This window comes from Salvia hispanica, chromosome 4 (assembly GCF_023119035.1).
Source record: "Salvia hispanica cultivar TCC Black 2014 chromosome 4, UniMelb_Shisp_WGS_1.0, whole genome shotgun sequence".
NCBI classification, from domain to species: domain Eukaryota; kingdom Viridiplantae; phylum Streptophyta; class Magnoliopsida; order Lamiales; family Lamiaceae; genus Salvia; species Salvia hispanica.
In genome coordinates, this window is record NC_062968.1 from 28,882,329 (window position 1) to 28,902,917 (window position 20,589).

General features: G+C 35.1%; 4 protein-coding genes across 7 annotated transcripts; 2 read left to right on the forward strand and 2 right to left on the reverse strand.

Moving 5' to 3' along the window:
* Window positions 1–657: 657 nt before the first annotated feature.
* Window positions 658–3,641, forward strand: LOC125223601 (heat shock protein 90-6, mitochondrial-like). Its single transcript, XM_048126812.1, has 10 exons — window positions 658–851; window positions 1,052–1,225; window positions 1,348–1,422; window positions 1,504–1,608; window positions 1,758–1,898; window positions 1,986–2,078; window positions 2,186–2,263; window positions 2,420–2,671; window positions 2,748–2,862; window positions 3,146–3,641. The coding sequence occupies exons 1-10, from the start codon at window positions 762–764 to the stop codon at window positions 3,394–3,396; spliced, it is 1,374 nt and encodes a 457-aa protein (XP_047982769.1). The 5' UTR covers window positions 658–761; the 3' UTR covers window positions 3,397–3,641.
* Window positions 3,642–3,909: 268 nt separating this feature from the next.
* LOC125223602 lies at window positions 3,910–7,258 on the reverse strand. The gene is made up of 5 exons (XM_048126813.1): window positions 6,913–7,258; window positions 6,241–6,639; window positions 4,868–5,131; window positions 4,455–4,710; window positions 3,910–4,306 (listed from the first exon to the last, which is right to left on the reverse strand). The coding sequence occupies exons 1-5, from the start codon at window positions 7,199–7,201 to the stop codon at window positions 4,105–4,107; spliced, it is 1,410 nt and encodes a 469-aa protein (XP_047982770.1). The 5' UTR covers window positions 7,202–7,258; the 3' UTR covers window positions 3,910–4,104.
* A 65-nt stretch (window positions 7,259–7,323) lies between these two features.
* On the forward strand, window positions 7,324–9,552 carry LOC125223604 (cytochrome c oxidase assembly factor 5-like). Of its 4 annotated transcripts, none has more exons than XM_048126816.1 (6): window positions 7,324–7,419; window positions 7,515–7,611; window positions 7,681–7,785; window positions 8,442–8,509; window positions 8,706–8,832; window positions 9,195–9,552. In XM_048126816.1, exons 2-5 carry the CDS (start codon window positions 7,543–7,545, stop codon window positions 8,824–8,826), a joined length of 363 nt encoding a protein of 120 aa, XP_047982773.1. In that variant the 5' UTR covers window positions 7,324–7,419; window positions 7,515–7,542; the 3' UTR covers window positions 8,827–8,832; window positions 9,195–9,552. The 4 variants fall into 4 exon arrangements, with proteins under 4 accessions (XP_047982773.1, XP_047982772.1, XP_047982774.1 ...); XM_048126815.1 differs by having other exon boundaries at window positions 7,345–7,419; window positions 7,541–7,611; XM_048126817.1 differs by lacking the exon at window positions 8,706–8,832 and having other exon boundaries at window positions 7,345–7,419; window positions 7,541–7,611.
* Window positions 9,553–9,710: 158 nt separating this feature from the next.
* On the reverse strand, window positions 9,711–10,446 carry LOC125223603. The gene has a single exon (XM_048126814.1). It carries the CDS (start codon window positions 10,287–10,289, stop codon window positions 9,816–9,818), a length of 474 nt encoding a protein of 157 aa, XP_047982771.1. The 5' UTR covers window positions 10,290–10,446; the 3' UTR covers window positions 9,711–9,815.
* Window positions 10,447–20,589: the final 10,143 nt, after the last annotated feature.

The window sequence follows — 20,589 nt, forward strand, 5'->3', positions numbered from 1 at the left end:
AAAGGAAATTTGAATAAATTGTGTGGACCAAGCATTATTCCCAACGTGTGATGTTCTATGCCATGTGATTTAGATTTTTGTCCCCTTTCTTCCTCTTATCAGTTCACATCCTCGTTAAAGCCACTCACAAGATGAAAAAACATAAAGTTTATTAGGACATCAACAATAGCGCAACAACTACAACGCGTAATATATTATCAAATTCAAATACTAACATGTTAAGAAAATTTTAAAGACAAACACGAATCCAACTTTCGACATTCAAACCTGATCACGACTGACTAACGACATGATGTGATTCACATTGACAAGACCAATAACAACACGAACCCGCCATGACACGATATAAACATAAACCCTTTAGCGATATGATTCAGTTTGTGTTGACACTGTTGATAACAATATGAATCCAACATGACACAATAGCTACATCAACTCGACATCATAACCTGAGGCGACATATAAAATTTGAGAAAATAATAACCTAATTTTAACTCTAATAAAACTATAAAGAAATAAATAATTAAAATGTTGAAAATAATATTAATCGAGAATTCAGTAACCCATTATGATAAAGCCCATAGATGGTAACCCAACTTCACTAGCCCAGCCCAACTATTCATGTAATGAGTGAAAGGCCCAAATCAAACTCTCTCTCTTCTCTCTTCTCTCTTCACTCTTCATCTCAGCTCCAGAAAAACCTTCGAAAACCCTACAACCACCTCTCAAAATTTGCTGCAATCCGCTCTCTATCTCCCGAAATGTACAGCTTATCGAGGCGTTCTGTTCCGGCTATCCTCCGAGGCGGCGCTGCGCTCAATCGCGCTATTTATTCCGTCGACCATCAGCTCGTATGCTCCTCTTTCTCCTTCTAAATGTCAGCATTTACTTATTTAACAGTTTTGATTGTGATTCGATACTACTATGCTTTATGTATATTTTTTTTAAAATTAAAATTTCATGAATTGCATCCTTCTTGAAAATTGAGTTCACGCCCTACGCCATTGTTGTTTGTTGTTGATGATAAGTCCTCATCTTCTATGCTGATTAGTCCGGAGAGAGTGATCCAACAAAGAGATGGTGCTCTGTGCTGACAGCCGGCAGCGGCAATGCTATTGGTGGCACCACGTCATTTGATCTGAAAATGGGGCATTTTATGTGGTGTCGTTATGAGACAACTGCTGCTTCAGCTAATCCACCTCCGCAACCTCAAATCCAAGCAGAGGTGAATATATGTAGAAAGTTATATTACCTTTCTAATTGTTTTATAATTATGTGTCATTTATGAAGCTGTTTGATTTCGGCGGGTGATTTTTTTTTTTTTTTTTTCTGTTTGTGATGTAACAGAAAAAAAAGAAGACCAAGAGTGTAGTTGGAAGGGATTGGGATTGGGAGCTTACAAATGAGAGGCAGCCAATATGGGTTAGCCTTTTGTATCGGATTTGTTATGTTTTGCTACCAGAGCTGCTATCTTTCAGAATTTAATAGTTCCTTTTGATGCAGCTGCGTAACCCTGATGAAGTTAAAAAGGAGGAGTACAATGAGTTCTACAAGAAAACATTTAACGATTATTTAGAACCCCTTGCCTCTTCACACTTTGGGACTGAGGTTACACATTTTTCTTCTGACAGTATTCTCTTTCTTGTTTATAAATCTTCCATCTGATGTCTGTTTTGCACCCCTTTTGTTGAGATGCTACTTCTGTTATAAAATCACAAATACAAGATGGTGTCTTTATTAGATTTTGTTGTTTTCAGGGTGAAGTTGAGTTTAGGTCTATACTATATGTGCCGTCTATGAAACCCTCAGGGAAGGATGACATTATCAACCCCAAGACAAAGAATATAGGGCTGTTTGTAAAAGGAAAATTCATTTCTGATGGTTTCGATGGTGAATTGGTGAGAGAAAATTAATTGGTCTTTATATCCGGATTGTTTATTTATGGTATTTGTAACCCATATATGTTTCCTCTCTCTATGTAATAGTTACCACGGTATTTGAGATTCATCATGGGTGTTGTTGATTCAAATGATCCTCCTCTAAACGTCTCAGGCAAAATCCTTCAAGAAAGCCATATTGTAAGTATGCAGGATTAGTGGATGTCTTGATGCAGATATAAAATATTATGTTGTGTGTCTGAGGTGTGAGTATGAATGACCTAATTCTCAAGTTCATGTTGTTTTAGGTTCGCATTATGAAAAAACGTCTGGTGCGCAAGGCCTTTGACATGATCCGTGGCATATCTATGAGTGAAGATAGAGAGGTATATATATACCTTCCTGATATACTTTGTGTTTTGATTGTGCTTCATTCAGTTAATATCTAGAGAAACATAGACAGTTTTCTGCCCAGTAAAGAGCAGGCTTTTCCTGGATTACTGTATGATGTATCCATTGGTAATTTAACTTCTCATGTGCAGGACTATATGAAATTCTGGAGGAATTTTGGCAAACACTTGAAGTTAGGTTGCATTGAACGTGAGAACCGCAAACGCATTGCTCCATTACTTCGATTTTTTTCATCTCAAAGCACGGAGGATGTTATCAGCTTGGATGAGTATGTTGAGAACATGAAAGCTGATCAGAAAGATATTTATTTCATTGCGGCTGACAGCGTAACTAGTGCAAGGAATACACCCTTGCTGAAGAAACTTGTCAAAAAGGGTATCGAGGTATTCTAAATCTGCTACACAATAAATCTTGCATCTGCCCACATTCTTGATGTCCACAATTTTCTTTCTGCTGCAGGTTCTGTTCTTGGTGGACCCTGTAGATAAGGTTGCTATCCAAAATCTGAAATCTTACAAGGACAAGAACTTTGTGGACATCACCAAACAAGGTTTAGATCTTGGTCAGTTATTAGGTATGCTCATTTTGATTTGTCTCCTTTATTCCTGCTTAAGTCTCTAAAGCTATCCTGGTTACCTTCACCTTTGTTTTTTAGGAGTTAGATGTTAGCAATAGTATCACGACATTACATTTTGCTGTATGCATCTTTAGCTAATATTGCCCTTTTGAGATTTGATACCTGTCTATTCTATATACTATGTTCTGTTGGCTGGTTGGAGATGTATATTTCTTTGTCAGTTGCTAATGTTGTCTCAAACATTAGATCATGTGATTAGTTTGTTTTTGGATTCTCACAGGCGGCAAGGATGAAGACAGATATAAAGAGATGAAGCAAGAGTTTGGTACTTGTGACTTGATTAAGAAGGTTGCATTGCCAGACTCACGAGTCTTATATACTGTGCTACGATCACCTCATATTGATAAAAAGTCTAGAGAACAATTTCAAATGATAACTAAGAAAGAATATTATGTCATAAAAGCTCAAAGGCCGTCTGAATTGCGTCAGAAGTTCTTTTGGTTAAAGCGCCGTGCAACTTGGAGGACATAAGACTTCTCGATTGCTGAATGGATGCTCCTACCCCACCATGCCTGGCCCTTTACCGTACCTCAAGAAGAAAGACGGGGTGTGTCTACAGCTTTTTAAGCGAGTTGCCCGTGTTCAAGTCTCAAACCATCTTATTATTTGTAGTTGCTTGATAGCTAGTTCTCTGCCTCTAGGAATTTTGGTGTTTGGGATGGAAATTTGGAGGAGCTATTGTATTCAGTTTCATAATGATTTTTGTTTTTCTATAATCATTACTCTTATCATTTCTGTTACTCCATATTAACAAATAGACTGTATAAGGAGTTCAATCTGTAATCTTGATGCCCTTATTTCTTTCAAGAGAAGACATAGTTGCATTGAACCTTTGACATTTCTAACTCTTTTCATAGATGCCTTCTTCATGATAGATAATCCAACTTATTGAAGGTGTCTTCACTGCAATTTGTAACACATGCCAAATGAAGTTTCTCTCTCAAATTTTGTTTCTCTCCCTCAATTAATCCAATTTCATCGTACTGCACCAAGGTAAAGGAGAACTATTATTACAGCCTCAGTTTCCAAACAAAAAAAATACTACAAGATTCAAAATGGCAATGCCAGAATTGCTAGAGTGAATTCCAAACAAAACATTCCACGCTCCAAAACAAAATTTTGAAGGAACGTGCATCCATTTGATGTTTCAAAGCTGGTTTTATGGTAACAACCTAGTTCCTATGATGCAATTTCTGGATTTGTGGCTGATGCCTTTTTCTTGCTTAGCAATCTCAGCATGAAGTCTGGGTTGGCTTTGAGTCTTTCCTTCATGTCTGAAACTCGAGCTTCGTGCACCATCTCTTTAGCTTTTCCAGCCTCCTCAATCAAAGCATATAGAGTTCTGAGGCAGTCTTTTCTGTTCTCTTCCCGATGTTCGAATCTAAGTCGCAAATACAAAGAAGAGAACATGTCATTGTCAAAAGTTCAGAACACAGTAACGGTATTTCAGCTGAAATTACGCAGCAAATGTAGATCAAATATAGATGTTCAGATACCATAATTTCGGATGGACAAGCAAATGGACATACCTTTCACTAGTTATCATCAGTTCATCTTTCCCTGGATTGTAACGATTTCCAACCAATTCTCTCAGCCGCACAAATTGATGCTTAGATAAGCCAAGCTCCTTCACAGTTACAGACAACTTTACTTTTCTATTTTTCGGGTGCCATGAATCACCACCAGGAGATAGGACCACCCGAGATCGCCATCTAAGAATTGCAGCCCTACCTTGTGGGTCATCCTTGTACAGTGGCGGATTTACATTGAAATGAGGGAGAACAACTGTACCCAAAAGAATAATTATGAAAATTTATTATAAAAGCCCATTTATCTACACTTCACAGCCCATTTAAAAGTAGAGGGAGGGAGATGGGAGTAATTCGACTGAGAGTGAGAGATGAAAAGTGGAAGAAAAAAGAAAAAGAGAGTTGACACTCACACTGCTGAGAGTACCGAAACTCACACTCCTGCTGCGCTGCACCACTGCCTGCGAACCAGGTCAAACGCACCCTCATTTCACAGTTCATGGATCTGTCACTGTCCTTGTCAAACTGAGGGGGTTCTTGTTCTTTTATACATTCCAAAACAATCCGGTCTTCGAACTCCTTGAAAATCTCGTAACCTTCTTCATCATTAATCTCCCCTTTTTCAATCCTATCAGCTATCTCATTAAACTTGACTTCCACCTTCTTTTTTATCTTATCTGAAACAAGTCCATTCTCAAAATTACAGATTGATAAATAAATAAAGTGATCAACAATAATTGTCGACTGGTAATATAAAAGAGCACAGTTCCAATCAAGCCATGTTAGTAAGAACAAGACATATAATTTGTGAAGTTAAATCCTGAATTGATAATTAAATCGCAAGTAAGGGCTCTAAAGAAAGATAGCATGCCAATGGTGGTCTGTTTGACAATGAATAACATTTACATCCACACTAATGCAGCTAGAGATTGCCTTTTAGATTCCATAAACTATTTTTGTGAGTTCTGCACCAAATTTACAAGATAGTCCACATTTGATCACTAAATGAATTAAATTTGGCAGCATACAACAGCCCATATTAAGAAGATCATGTATATTCCATAACCAACCACTTAATTCACCCAAATCCATATCCCTAAAAGTGGGCCCTCTGTTGCCCCTTTAGGGACACCCAAGTGTTTGACCATTCTATGTAAAAGTAAGAGATATTAGGTTCACTCCCCACTGCATTTCCCTCCCCAGACTCAAAAAACCCAAAAAAGACAGGGCACTAATTTGCACAATCCAGAACGAGTGCCCCAAGTGACCTGTATCCAGATGCCAGAATGACCAGTGGTTAACAAAATTCCAATTTTAGGATATTATGTGTTAAAAAGTAGTGTGCATACACACTAATCTTACTCTATGAAGGGAACATAAGCAGAAGCATTTCATGCATATTTATCACACACCCAAGTTGACAAACTGTAAAAACCATATTGAAGTTATTCATGCAGACTCCAAGAACAACACGCAGGTAAAAATGCAACTTAGCTTCTTAGAAGTATATACATTAAGGTAATTAGGTAAACAAAATTGGAAGATCTTACTGATTATAATCAACAGTCATTCCGTCATTTGAATTCATACATAGTCAAGTCCTATCACAGTTTGCATTCAAATTAACTGGTAAACTATCCAAGAGCATATCTAAATGAGAAGATGAATGACCATCATGTCCAGAAACAACTTCATCCAACCATTAAAACTAACTAAGCACAAAATCCATGATATAAAATAAAGAACGAAAATCAGCCAGGCAACAGATCAAATTATACCATCATACCTGGTAAAAGCTTGTCCCAGTTAAGCATATCCTCTAGTAAGTCTTCACATTCCTTCGTATCCTGAAGATGACCACGCTCAGTAGCCTCCTTAATCATCTCGTTCCATTTCTGGTCAGTCATGTTGAAAAATGGATCCGACGACCTTTTCTCCATCACATAATCCCTAGCATTGCATAGATCATCAATTTCATCATCAGTTTCGAGAGCATCCTCCAAATCTGATTCAAAATCTTCATCAGCTACATTGTCAATTGGCTCTCGACAGAGCTCGTCCAGAAATTCATCATCTGTCTCTTCATGCTTATCTGAAAGCCTTCTCTTTAAAATGGACTCGAAGACCTTCGGGATTGCCTCCTCATTAGCGTTTTGTAAATAATCCTCTACCTGCGCTTTCAGTTCTGCAAACCAAATTACAGCCAACGAAGTCGCATAGAATCAGAATACAAAACCAACCCTAACATCTTACATCGATAATCAGGTTTCAATCGACAATAGGAATAAAACATATCAAAGCAGCTCATAAAACATTTTGCCTATTCAATATTTAGCAAATAGATTAGACAAGTAGGAAGTTTTCCAAAATTGATCTCAATAAAATCTATTAATCACTATTTTGCACAAAATGGAAGGAAAGAGCGATGAACAATGTAACAATTAATCGGATTAACCACCTTTATTATCTACGTCTTCTACTTCAACCGCCGCAGTGATCTTCTCCTCGGGTAGGGCGACGGGAGATTCGGATTCTGGATTCGCGTCGGGATCCTGGGTGCCATCTTCGGAAGAGAAAAATCGCATTCTGGATGGGAAATGGTTGAAATGTTGCGCATTGTCGGTGGCAACAAGCTTACGATGAAGAGTGGTGCAGGCATTGGAAACGATGGCTGTAGGTCTATGGTAGATAGAGAAATGGCGAGTGCGAGTGTAGAGAGAGAGATTTCTGAGCAGAGCTCCTCTCATGGTGAAGGTTTCTCGCTAGGGTTTTTGGATGAAAGGAGAGAGATAGAAATAGAAAGAAACTGTATAAACAAATATTGCATTTTCAAATTAAATAAACTTATATTATAGTGGAGTAATATAAAATAAAATTAACCAAACTAACCCCTCTTCACTTTCTTCTTCTTCTTCTTCCAATACAGGCGAAGGACTCTGATTCTTCAAATTTCTTCTCAATACCGGTAAAATTGCAATTGCTTCTCACGATTCAGCTTTTATATATGTAAAAGATATAGATATAGACTCGGTTTTCATTTTTTTTTTTATTTTTAAATAGGCTATTTTGCCTAATTAACTCTGCAGAAATGGCGAAGTCCTGCAAAGGTCTGGCTACGGAGCTCGTCAAATGTCTCAGCGAATCGGATTGCATTAAGGTTTACTTCCACAGAATTTATTAGCATTGGAGATCATTGAATAAAAAAGTTTGAATGAATGTTTTGTAGGTGGAGAACCGGCCGTACAGAGAGTGTGCTAAAGAGCAAAGCCCTAATATTTCGAGCGAGTGTGTGGGGCTGAGAGAAACGTATTTCAACTGCAAGAGAGGACAGGCATGTATTCTCTCTCCCATCCATTATCTAAGTTAGTTGGCTTGCAGATGTGGTTCTGTTCATTTTAAATGACAGGATTTGGGGGAATTTTAATCTGTTTGTTGATAATTGGTTCTTGTTGATTAACTGCGTTATCTGTCTGGTAAATTTTGTGGAGTTAGTGACTGGTGGGTGTTTATGGTTAATTAAACCTTGTAGTAGTATGATCTTCATCTTCGTATCAATTCGGAGAAATAGATCCTCCTACCTATTCTCGTTTCCTTCTTCTTTTTTCTCATTATAAAAATTAGTGTTCTAGCTTTGAGTTATGGCCATTGGCTGCTGTTTGTGAAGAATGTTGAAGGACTTGTTGATGTCATTTTGTGTTACTGGTCTATGAAAAATCTATGGAGGATTTCTTTCAAATTATCTCTATATGTTTGGTAGGGGTGATAACTCATCTAGGGATGGAAATCCATGGCCTAGTTTCTTCCGCCCTTGTTCTTGGCATCGAGAAATACATTATAGATAGTTAGTTTCCCTATACCTGAATATATGTTTGAGTAGATTGGCCCATGCGATAGCAATGCTGCCTTGCTCTAGGTTGTCTTTTTTCCATGAGACATCAAGATGTAACTATGCTCGTGAGCACTAATGGCAGGTTGTTTTCTGTGTAGATTAAATATGAAGATCCACAAAAAATGATTAGGTGCTCTAAAAAGAATTGTATTCAGGAAAGGATTAAGTAAGTTCTTTTTTGGTTGCTTCACTGTCTAGTGCAACATTTACACTGGTTTAGCAAAACTAAAGTCAATTTATATACTCTAGAAGTTGTCATAAATATGGAACTAATACTATGGATCACATACATGATTCGGGGTAAATTGTTCAATCACACTTTGAATATTGTGCACCAGTAAACTTGAGGTCTATATTTACAGAAAAATATTAAGCATGAGTGGGAACTATGCGACATCACACTTGGGAGAAAGTGAAGGGAGTCTTAAAAGCCTTGTTCTGCTAAGAGGAATGTTTCAGGGAAGAGGAAACGGATGCACTTAAATGATAGTAAGTTAGAAAAAAGAAGGGGTGGCTTAGATTTTAACTTTTGAACTCCCGGGATCACTATGTCATTCTTTTATGGATTTCATACTTATGCTTTAAGTTGGCTTTTGAATAGGCCGAGAAGAACTATACAAATCCTTGGCTTTGGCATTATATGTGTTTAAGGTTAATTTGTTTATCTGGCTTATCTCATTTCCATATGCACATGCTATCATGACTTCACTTCACTGCTGAATGAATGAGCATCGCATGAAAGAAAGATTACTTGCCAGTTTTGCGATCAAATTCCTACTCCTCGTAAAGTATGCACATATTTTAAATATATAAATGTGGAAGTTAGTAAAGTTTTGGACCCTTTCCTTCAGGTTGATATGAGAGCTCGAATTCGTGGAAACAAGGGTTATTAGCTATAACTGGATTTCACTTGACCATGTGAAACCATAGACATTGCTGAAGTAGCAGTAGTGGAACTGGATGCTGAAGCCTAACCATCAGTGAGTCCTCCCTGCATTAGCCACTGGAAAACGGGTGATTGTGTCGAATTAATTGGACTGAGAGAGCAAGTTAGGATTCTTGGTCAAGCCTACTTTTGTTTGCAATTGATTGAATCTATATTCTGGGGTTGAGTTTTATCATCTTAGTTAAACATCCAGGTACTGTAACTTCATAATTTTGTATCAGTATCTTATTGAACATCTAATCAATTATTTTGGAGGAAGTCAATCTGCAGTGTGTCTATTTTGTGTAAATAAGCCATATGCTTCAATATAGTGTGTATTCACAAGTAATCCTATGTAGTATAATGTACTTGAGGAGCACCATATATATATAAAATTCTTATGATTCTGAAAATTCGATTATCCCCATTCTGTATGGTTATGTTAAATTTAAAGCATTTCCTTTCTCCATTCTATATACCAACACATCTTTTTTGTTACAACAATTATGCAACAATCTTTTCCAAACCAATAAAAAATAGAAAAAATTCAAAAGGCTTGCAATCTTCTTGCAGAGACAGCATGGCTTCTGCTTCTTGGAAACTTGGTACTAACATCTTCTTCCCCAAAATAGACACACGCCCTATCTTCATCGATCCTCCCCATCGCAACGCTGCTGCTCCTCGGCGGCATCCTATGCGGGCCAGACCGGGCCCCTGCAGCCAGCCCTGCCCTCATCTTCATCTGCTGCTTGATGAACGACTCCACCTCGGCCCGATCACCCATGCTCCGGGTCGACGAGGCCCGAACCAGATCCGGCTCGGCCTCAGACCTGCCCGAGCTGACGCTGAAGCTCCTCGGCAGCGACGTCACTTGCGACGTCACCGGGATCGCCATGGCACTGCCGTAGTTCATCTTGTCCGCGTAGTCTGACAGGCTCCTCACGTAGAAATCCCTGGCCCTGCTCAGGGCCCGAACCGGAACCGCGATGATCCTCAAGAACCGGTTCTGCTTCGATTTCATCTTTGTCGAAAGCTGGATTTTTTTATTGAAGTTTCTTAAAAAAGAGAAATGTTTCTTGCTTGGAAATGAAGTGAAGTGTATTGTTGTAGATGAATAAACTAGAATGAGCTGTGTGTATATATATAAACAAGAGAGGGAGAGGAGGAGGTTGATTGAAGTGATCAAACTGTGGGTATGAATGGTGGACTTTTTCAATGGCACACCAGATAAGATTAAGAAGAGGAAGCTAAAGGGAAAGCAATGCTTGATATTCAAACAAAAACATGAATAATAAATGTTTGCTTGACTTCAATTGAATGTTTTTTGCATGCCAGCTTTCTATTATTTAATTCCTGTAGTTTGGAATATTACTATGTAATCTATTGTTAGGTGGTTATATTTGACTATATACACAATTGTGTAGAAAATAATGTCTCAACGGAGTTCAATTTAAAATCCCGAGCCATTTTGTTTCTTGTAAATAACCTCGATTAGAAGAGACATTGTATACCCAAAATTATTAAGTCAACTATGAATAAAAATATAAAATCACGGATGCATTTGGTACCATGAAATTGGATTATTAGAATAGTAGTTTTGAAATAAAAATTTATTCAAATTTCGTTTTAAATTCTTTGTTTCGTATATAAAAAATCAGCTAAATTTTGACATTAAATTGTAATTGAATATTTTATTTAAATTTATGTTACTTACACATTATATTTCTCTATATTGTATTTCAATGCGCGTGCGCAGTGTATGTGTTGTGTTCATGCGCAATGTTATTTTGTGTGCCCAATTTTATAAATATCTGAAATTTCAAATATTTACTTTATTATGACATTCAAATTGTAGACATAAATAAATCAATTTCCAAAGATAATATTTTATGGTATTAAATAATTGGCTTAGAAATGAATGCTCTAATTTCAAATCTACTTTCTTAATTTCATGTTACCAAACAAATTCTATATTAAAAATGGCAAATCTTTTATAAGTAAATGAATATAAATTTAAAGGTCAGAGCGACAATATATTCGAATCCTATATTTTTGACTTCAGACAATACCAATTTACCAATGGACTAAGCCACACAAACAATGACACAAATGGCGAACTTTCTCGATTAGTTATTGAATAAGTTCGTTATAAATTGAGTTAATGTTTATGGTCCTCTTGGCGTTAAGAATCGAGTTAATGTTTATGGTCCACTTTAGCCCAACTTGAAATAATAATGATTACAGTCCAAGATATAATATTATTTTTCTGCATCCAACTTGAAATAATAATGAATATCGTCCAGGATAATAAATTTATTTTTCTACAGAGTCTATCGTATATAACAATGTAAATGTCAACTGTGAAGGTAGATTGCAAAAGAAGTGGGCCTCGGTGTGTGCATTGTGGGCTTAATTGGAATTTGGTTTAATAAGATGATTAAATCATACAATATATAAAAGTTGAGATAAAAGTTGAGTTTTAGAAATATTTATAAAATTATTATTTTATATTTAATATTGTATCTTAATTAAAATTTTATTTGAATATATTTATTCAACGCGTCAGTTATATAGATGTGAAAAGAATGCTATTTAATTTAAAATTAAAAAGAAAGTGAGTGGGAGGTTCTATAATGAATGTAAATAAAAAAGAAAGTGAGTGGGAGGTTTTATAATGAGTGGGAGATTTTATAACGTATAATTAACGAGTCACGGAAGTTTGAGAAACTGTTGTACTGGAAGAAAAATGTGTGGAAAGTGAGGAATAAGAAGGGGAAGAGTGAGAATGTAGGGGGTAAAAAGAAGAGGAAGATGTGTGATACCGTGGAGGAGGATCATCGACATGGAGTTAAGAAGTGGAAGGTTGATAAGAAGGATGGGGTTGGTGAGCAGTGCGCTTTGTCAATGCCACCATTGAGTGGAGTATGTTCCTGAATTTTTTTGTTGATTTACAGTTTGTGACTTATTATGTTTTTAATTGATTGCTTTTGCCATGATAATTTGTTGTTGTTCCAAACTTGCTAGGAGTTTGTGAGTGTTTGATTAACAGATTGAAGAGTGGCTAAGTAGCTGTTGTTTGTTGGAATAATTGGGTGAACAATTACATAAACCTCTCTATGATGATTAACCGAGAACAACGGAGAAGGAGAATAAACTGTAGAGCGGAAGCGTACCTTAATTCATAACGAATTGAACGGCGGAATTGCTTTGCAGCAGCTATGGATCTTCCAAACGATCAGAGACATTCTTTGCAATAGTGTGCCGAGAGAATACAAAGATATCAAATGTTCTTCTAACGTCTGGGGACCATAACCCTAGCTTATATTTATATTAAATATAAACCCATTTTTTTTCTATTCGGTCCCTCATCAAATAGAAAATCTCATATGGTATCTACACTTATTTCCATAACAAATAAATACACTTTAGCCCAAACTTTAATCTTTAATAGATCACTTTAATTGGACAACTGAAAGATAGCCATACACATTAAATTAGTCATGTGGAAGCCCAAAAGCAATCTTCCACTTGGGCAACACATGACACCAAATAAATGTGTACAACCCGAATGAGCGCTCAAAAGTGCTATCACATAGTGTATTTCCGAACAATCTTATCATCAACCATATCGACATAGGACTAAAGGGGCAGTCACCATATTTTTTCATGATTAAACCCATCAGTAATCACATATGCAAATATAATCAACAACAGATCAATTATGGAGTGTAGCATGAAAATTTCATGCAAGGTGATCATACATGTCTATTTCCAACTGGTCCTCCCAAAGTGAGATCAAACCAAAAAATAATGGACAAAACATAATACTTTATTTCTGCAGAGAATAACATGAGTTTTATAACTACATGTTCAAAACACAATATAGAGCAATAACTAAAACTACTCCCACTGAACGGAAGTATCCTTGAACAACATAACACCCATTTGAGCTACATGCCCATGAAAGACCTTGGGTGATAGTCCCTTAATGATTGGATTTGTAATCATCAAATCCATTCCCTTATGCTCTATATGTATTTGTCCATTTCAAACCCTTTATTTAACAACTAGGAAGCTCCTGTTGTTTTAGAATATAATACTGCAGAGTTATTGTCACAACATAACTTAAGTGGTCTTTCAATACCTTACAATATGCAGCCTAGTGACAAAATTTCACAGTCATATTCATTAACTAGATGCCCCAAAACAAGTTACGAACTTTGTTGTCATGGCAGAAGTAATTACAAGTGTTTGCTCAGCACTTCTCCACGAAATGGCTCTACAGCCAACACCAACAAACACGCGTAACCTAAAATGGATCCTACACTGTATTAGCATCAAACAAAATCAGAATCTAATGCCTAAAGATCTCTCCAAATGATCTGATTTTCTATATGTGGGCATGTAATGCTTAGTTCTCTATAAATAGCTCATAACCCTTTTTGCTGCTTCTTAATGATCCATATCGGGTTATTGAAATATCTGCCCAACATATAAACAATTAAAACCAAATTGGGTCTAATACATACTTGAGCACACATTAGGCTCCCAATCACCGAAGCATATGGAACCTTCTGCATTTTCTAAATCACAAGATTTATCTTAGGGCACTAAATGAGACTAGGTTTGTCTCCTTTAGTCATAGGGGTATTTCTTTACTTGCAATTATGCATCTCAAATACTTTAGACACCTTTCACTATATCCCTTCTGTGACAATCGAAAATTATTTCTTTCGATTCCAAAATACAAAAGAGGTTTCCCCAAGATCTTTCATCTCAAATTTCTTTGAGAGAAAATTCTTGGTGTTAGTGCAACATATCCTTATCGAAAATTATTTCTTTCGATTCCAAATACAAAAGAAGATGCATTTGCTCCCACTGAACTTGTGATACACACAACTATCAATAGCATTCTTTCTGAATCCAAATGAAAGAACTACTTCATAAAATTTGTGGTACCATTGACGAGAGTCTTAATTGAGGTTGTTGAGATTGACTTTAAATGATATCATCCGCATGAGATTGAATGTTTACAACAATATCATCTTGAGTTTCTTAATATGCTTCTTCAATGATAGTAATTGATACCTGATCATTGTCAGAAGCAGTAGTAGGTGTCTATACAGACTCCTCCTCAAAAGTAATGTTCCTTAACACATTCTTCCCCCCAAACTCAACATCCTCAAGGAATACTATATTTCTCGTCCCAAAAATTAGTTCCTTTTGTGGGATCATAAAATTTAAAAACCCCTAAATTTTTCTAGAAGACCAAAGTGAGAATATATGCTACAGTCTTTAATGCCTCTCCCTAAAGCGAATGCGACAAGGAAGAATGATAAATCATACTCCTTCACATATCTTTAAGAGTTTTATTTCGTCTTTTAGCTACACCACTCATGCTAGGCGATCCCGGCATGGTTTACAAAAGCACGATCCCACTCTTCAAAATAGAAGGCAAAAGGTCTTTGACATTGTTCACCTGAGCAGTCATTTCTGTCGTAGTATTCGCCACCACGGTCAGATTTGACTTTCTTAATGCCTTTGTTGAGTTGGAGCTCAACATCAGCCCTGAATATTTTGAACTTGTTTAAAGCCTCACTTTTAATATATTAAATGTAGGTGCCCAAAACAAGAATATTCGTTTATGAATGATATAAAATATTGTTGATCATTCCAAGAAACCGAAGTAAATGAACCACAAATGTCCGCATATATCAATTCTAAAATGTATATCTTTATTGACACCTAATTTCTTTAGTTTGGTCTGCTTTGATTCGATACATTAAATACACAAATTAAATTCTGAAAAAATAAGTGTATTCGTTATAACATCTGACACAAGTCTCACAATCCTTTATTTTGAGATATAATCAAAACACTTGTGTCATAAATTAACCAAATTTTCATCATTTAATTTGCTTAGTCCCCTTTGATTCAACATGTAAAGCTTCTGAATATGAAGTAACATAATCGAGCATACAAAGATTGTTATATGCACTTAAGAAACAGTGCCCACAATACTAGAATTATTTGAAGGAAGAACTTAACTATTTCTGAATGAACAAGAAAAACCAAATTTGTTCAAAGCAGAAATAGAAACCAAATTTTGTCTAAAATACAATACAATAAAGTATCCTTCAAAATCAGAAAAATTCCAGTCTTTAATAACAATCTACAATGCCCAATAGCCTATACTTCCACCGATTTATCATATCACATTTATGATGTATCTTACAACATCAATTGACTTTCGGTAGCTCAGACAGTCTTTGCATTGATAACCTTATGTGAGTAGTAGCACCAAAATCTACCCATTAAATATCATTAGGGACTAAAGCCAAATTAACTTCAGAACAGACCAAAACAAGAATTCTAACTTCATTTGCACGCCATGCATGATATTTACAATTCTTCCTTTTATATCCATGTTTACCACAAAAGAAACAATTATCATTATCCTTATATTATTTCTTTTGTGATGAACCCTTATCTATAGCAGTATTCTCAATACACTTTTTCTTAATGCCCTTTACTTTATTCCTTGAGATACTGACAAAATATGCAACACCAAAATGCACAAGCAAGTCCTTAGAACTCAAGTTTAAGTGAAGCAACGCGAGACATTCTTATAATGTGCTCCCATATGTTGCATTTCCCTTGCACTTTATTGAGATCAAGCATGCTTGTCTCAGCCTTAATGTTTTTCACAAAATGTTCCTTAATTTTGGCAAGGTATTTGCAGTGCCTCGAAAGGCTTGTAGGATGCTAAACCCAATGATCAGTAGACTTACACGATTCGAGTATTCCTACTTCTCGTAGTTTATCCTTTGATAAGAAGTACTATCGTCCGTAGAAGAAGTAGGTTACTCAATCCTTAGCGCTTAATCCAGATCCATGCAACCCAGAGCAATCAAAATATAATCTTTTGCAATCCTTAAAATTTGACCCATTCAACACTAACATATTGTTAATGTTGGAAGAAACTGCAGAAGCAGACATCATAATTAAACAGAGAACAAAACTGAAATAATTGTCATGCTCACATAATAAAATTCAAATAAAAGGTAACATCTCGAGGTACCGGCACAACATCCATATCAAGTCTTTTGACAGTAATATGAACTTGTAATTGGTAACCACATCGTAGTGATCAAACACTGACAATAAGATCTGGTCAAGTAGTGTTCACCTTTTGGCATCACACTACTCACATGAACACTGAATAATTGTCACGTATTTATCACCACAGGTATATATGTATTTCATGCCAAACATTAATCTTCCTTTTGGCCGACTAATATCCGCATTAAAATACACACACTCATACCGTCCTAACATTCGCAATAAAGAAGTCTAGACAAGAGAGGTTACTTTTGCAACGTCATGTTTCGACTAATTTACTTTGAACATTAGTAAAACATTACGAGGTACCGAGCACAACATCCATATCAAGTCTTTTGACAGTAATATAAACTTGTAAGTGACAACCTCCTTACTGTGGTTATACTAACAATAAGATCCTGTTAAGTAGAGTCCACCTTTTGGCATCACACCACTCATAAGAAAACTGAATAATTGTCACGTATTTATTACCACAGGTATATGTGTATCTCGTGCCAAATATTAATCTTCCTTTTGGCCGACTAATATCCGCATTAAAATACACACTCATTAGTAGAAAATAAGGAACATGAGATGTACCCAAGAATTTGAATTCAAAAATTCAAAACCGAATACAAACGCTCGCAAGGGAGTCGTTTGTAATTTTCTGGAATAAAGTGATTAGCCAACGAGTCACTAGGTTCGCATACCTTGCGAACTCAGTGAGTCGCTAAATCCCGACGGCCGGTTTAATAACTCTCCAACAACTAAAGCAAGTTGTTGTCTCCTGATGGGATTCTGTATAATTTTTCTAAATTCGATTTTCCATAAAATCGACATAAAAAATAAATTTTGATGTTCCCAAGATCATAACCAACGAACATAAATACATCTAAAAACAACATCAAAACAACTAAATAAATCCATAAAATAATCTCTAGATTTTATGAATTTACCAAAACAATCCAGAACAAAAATCCTAATACTCCAATCAAGAATATAGAATTAGCAAAGTACTTTAACAGAACTGACCAGACATATAACATGAATGGAATTCCCACGAATTCTGAATTCACGAGCACAAAGTCACGACATACGTACATATATTATTTTCCACAGAACGAGTATATGCGTGAATATGAATTGAAATATCAATTCCTAAACAGAAAACGTGAATTATGCAAACAAGATTATGCATTATACAACAATGACAATCATCCAATAAGTGTGCATAATTATAAATTTACCGAAATCAATTTTCCCAAAACTGCCGTGTATATATATTAAGATATATGACATGAATACAAAAGGAAACCATATCTCAAATCATCAAAAGAATCTTGCAATTAAAACATATCAGAAATATCGAATGTTCTTCTAGTTCTTCTAACGTCTGGGGACCATAACCCTAGCTTATATTTATATTAAATATAAACCCCTTTATTTTCTATTCGATCCCTCATCAAATAGAAAATCTCATATGATATCTACACTTATTTCCATAACAAATAAATACACTTTAACCCAAACTTTAATATTTAATAGATCACTTTAATTGGATAACTGAAAGGTAGCCATACACATTAAATTAGTTATGTGGAAGCCCAAATTTCCAACATTGTTGGCTATAGGTTGTTTATTGATTGAAATGGCATTAACTATCCATTGCTTGGTGTTATAATCAGTAATTTTTTGTTTTCAATCGACACCCATTAATATAGGGATTAATATAGAAATGAGAAATTTATATAGGAATATGAAAAGTGAGGAGTCATTTGAATTAAAGAGACTCTTAGCGTGAACAATGCATGCAAACTCTCTATAAATACTCTTCCCATGAAACAATTCTTGTATCAAAATTTCTCTGCGACGCATGAGGAAAAGCCAGGTCTGCTAAAATATGTTGGAGATGATGATCTCGATTTCGCCACCGTCAGTCGAGATAATTGGGAAACGACGTGATCACTGCAAATCATTAATGCGGTGGCGAAGCAGCGGTCGCACGCGTGGAGGATAAGAAAGACGGGGATACGAAGTAGGCGTCAAAAAGAGGTGTAATGCTATGGCGGTCGTCGAACCGAAAGGCGATGCGTTCTCTTTCTGCGATGAGAAATGGTCAGCGATATCTATTTTAAGAAGAGGTGATGCAAATCAGAAAGATGAATTTCGTTTGTACGGCAGCGTGGAGCATAGTGATAGATCGAAGTGGAGGTTGGGAGAGAGACAAAATAGAGGCGTATTGATTTAGGGAGATTCTTTAACCTTATAAATTTATAGCTTAGTAATGGTCTTATTATGTTGCCCCAATTATTTTATTGAATAGTCTAGACTAGATGATCTTTTTAATTGTTTTAATAAATAAATTTGATTACGAATAATTTATGAGTTTAATTTATTGAATTTCGTTACTCTAACTTAAATATATTACTACAAGATATATTATGAATTTAATATATTTTTAAAAATAATATTAATAATAAAAATTACTCCATAATATATAACTCCTAAAAATAGAAGTTACAAGCCAAATGGTATGTTAAATTTGTTTTAATTACAAAATCTGCACGTATTGAATCAATTATATATTTAATTATTTCATGTAAATATCTAGAAAATATGTTATTTTTACGCATTGAAGTCTTGCCAAAAATAACGGCATTTACCATCCGAGTACCAATTTAAATCATTATGGAGATGGGTGGGATTGATTTCATTGGCTTGGAGGGAGCGAAATTCATGACACAAATTGTGGTATATCGTGGGGAAGGAAGAATGAATTCTCTTGGAAATATAGGTCTAGACATGACATTATAGTAAATGGAGAGATTTATCGGAATGAGCCTATATTCTATAGTTATGGAGGGATATCTACCAATGCTCAAACGACCAATTTGGATGTCAAATCGAATGGAAGGTCAAATTGAATGCAAAAATTATTTTAATTTTTTAGTCATGATCGTGAATTACTATTATATTATTAGTGATTGAATTATAAAATTGTACCTACAATTATTATATAAAAGAAAATAATTTACAATGGTCTACGCCAATACACTTCAAATATCTTTTATTTAAATTTAAATTTTATTAAGTTATTGATACTATAGATATTGACTAATCATAAAATAGATATAAATAATTTAATTAAACTATCATAATGTTAATAATAATATGTATGTATATTTTTGCCAAAATCACCAATCAATATATTTGTGTGTTATTTTTTTTTCTTTGTTTGATTTTATATTTTTTAATTATTTTATTTTATTTTATATATTTATGATTTCAGATTTCATACAATAATATTTTTATGAATTTATAAAATCAGCTTACAGTATAAAATAAGTTTAAATAAAAGAAAATGGATCGTGCAACGTACGTAGGTGATACTAGTTAAGATTAAAGTTCACTTTTAGTCGTAAATATATAAGTCATTATACAATTTAGGTCTACAGCATTATATTTAAAGCTTTGAATCCTTAACATATCGATTAATCTATACTTTATCCTAAAAATGAAAGTCCCATTAATAGATAATTAAATCTATATCGATATGTCTATATACATATGGGAAAATTCTAAATGGAAAAAAGACAACGAAAATTCTCTTAACTGAGTTAATCAGAAAATTATGAACTGGGATACCAATGAACAATGAAAATAAGTAGAGATTATAGTTTTAAAAAATTAAATCACATGCTAAAAGTTTAATATCAAATCAAATTTGAACTAACAATTTAAGAGCTCTACAAAAGGGCCAAATAATAAAACCTAAAATAGAACGTACAAAATGGCCTAATAATAAAACCCAAAATAGAACGAGATTAAGAAATACTGGGCTAAGGAGAAAAAACATTTATAGCCCGCATAATGATAAAAAAAAATATGGTAAGGGTGGTATAATCAATCATAAGATAATAAGGGTCACGCCATCTAGGGGTTGAGGGGTCCCTAAACCCGTCTACTATCATATTCATAATCACAGTTTTTTCAGTCACAATTGATGTTGTTTGGAGTGTAAGAATATTCTGGAATCGTCTCCTAAGCTACTATAGCCATAAGATTCACCTCATATTTTTGGATATCTGAGATTTGTCCATACAAGTTCCACATGTCCATTCCATCGCGATTCAGGTCGACTCTCTCCATGATTATCGCTTCACTTCTCTCCACATCCATTAGGTTAGAATAAATTTACTTTTAATATAATATAAAAATAA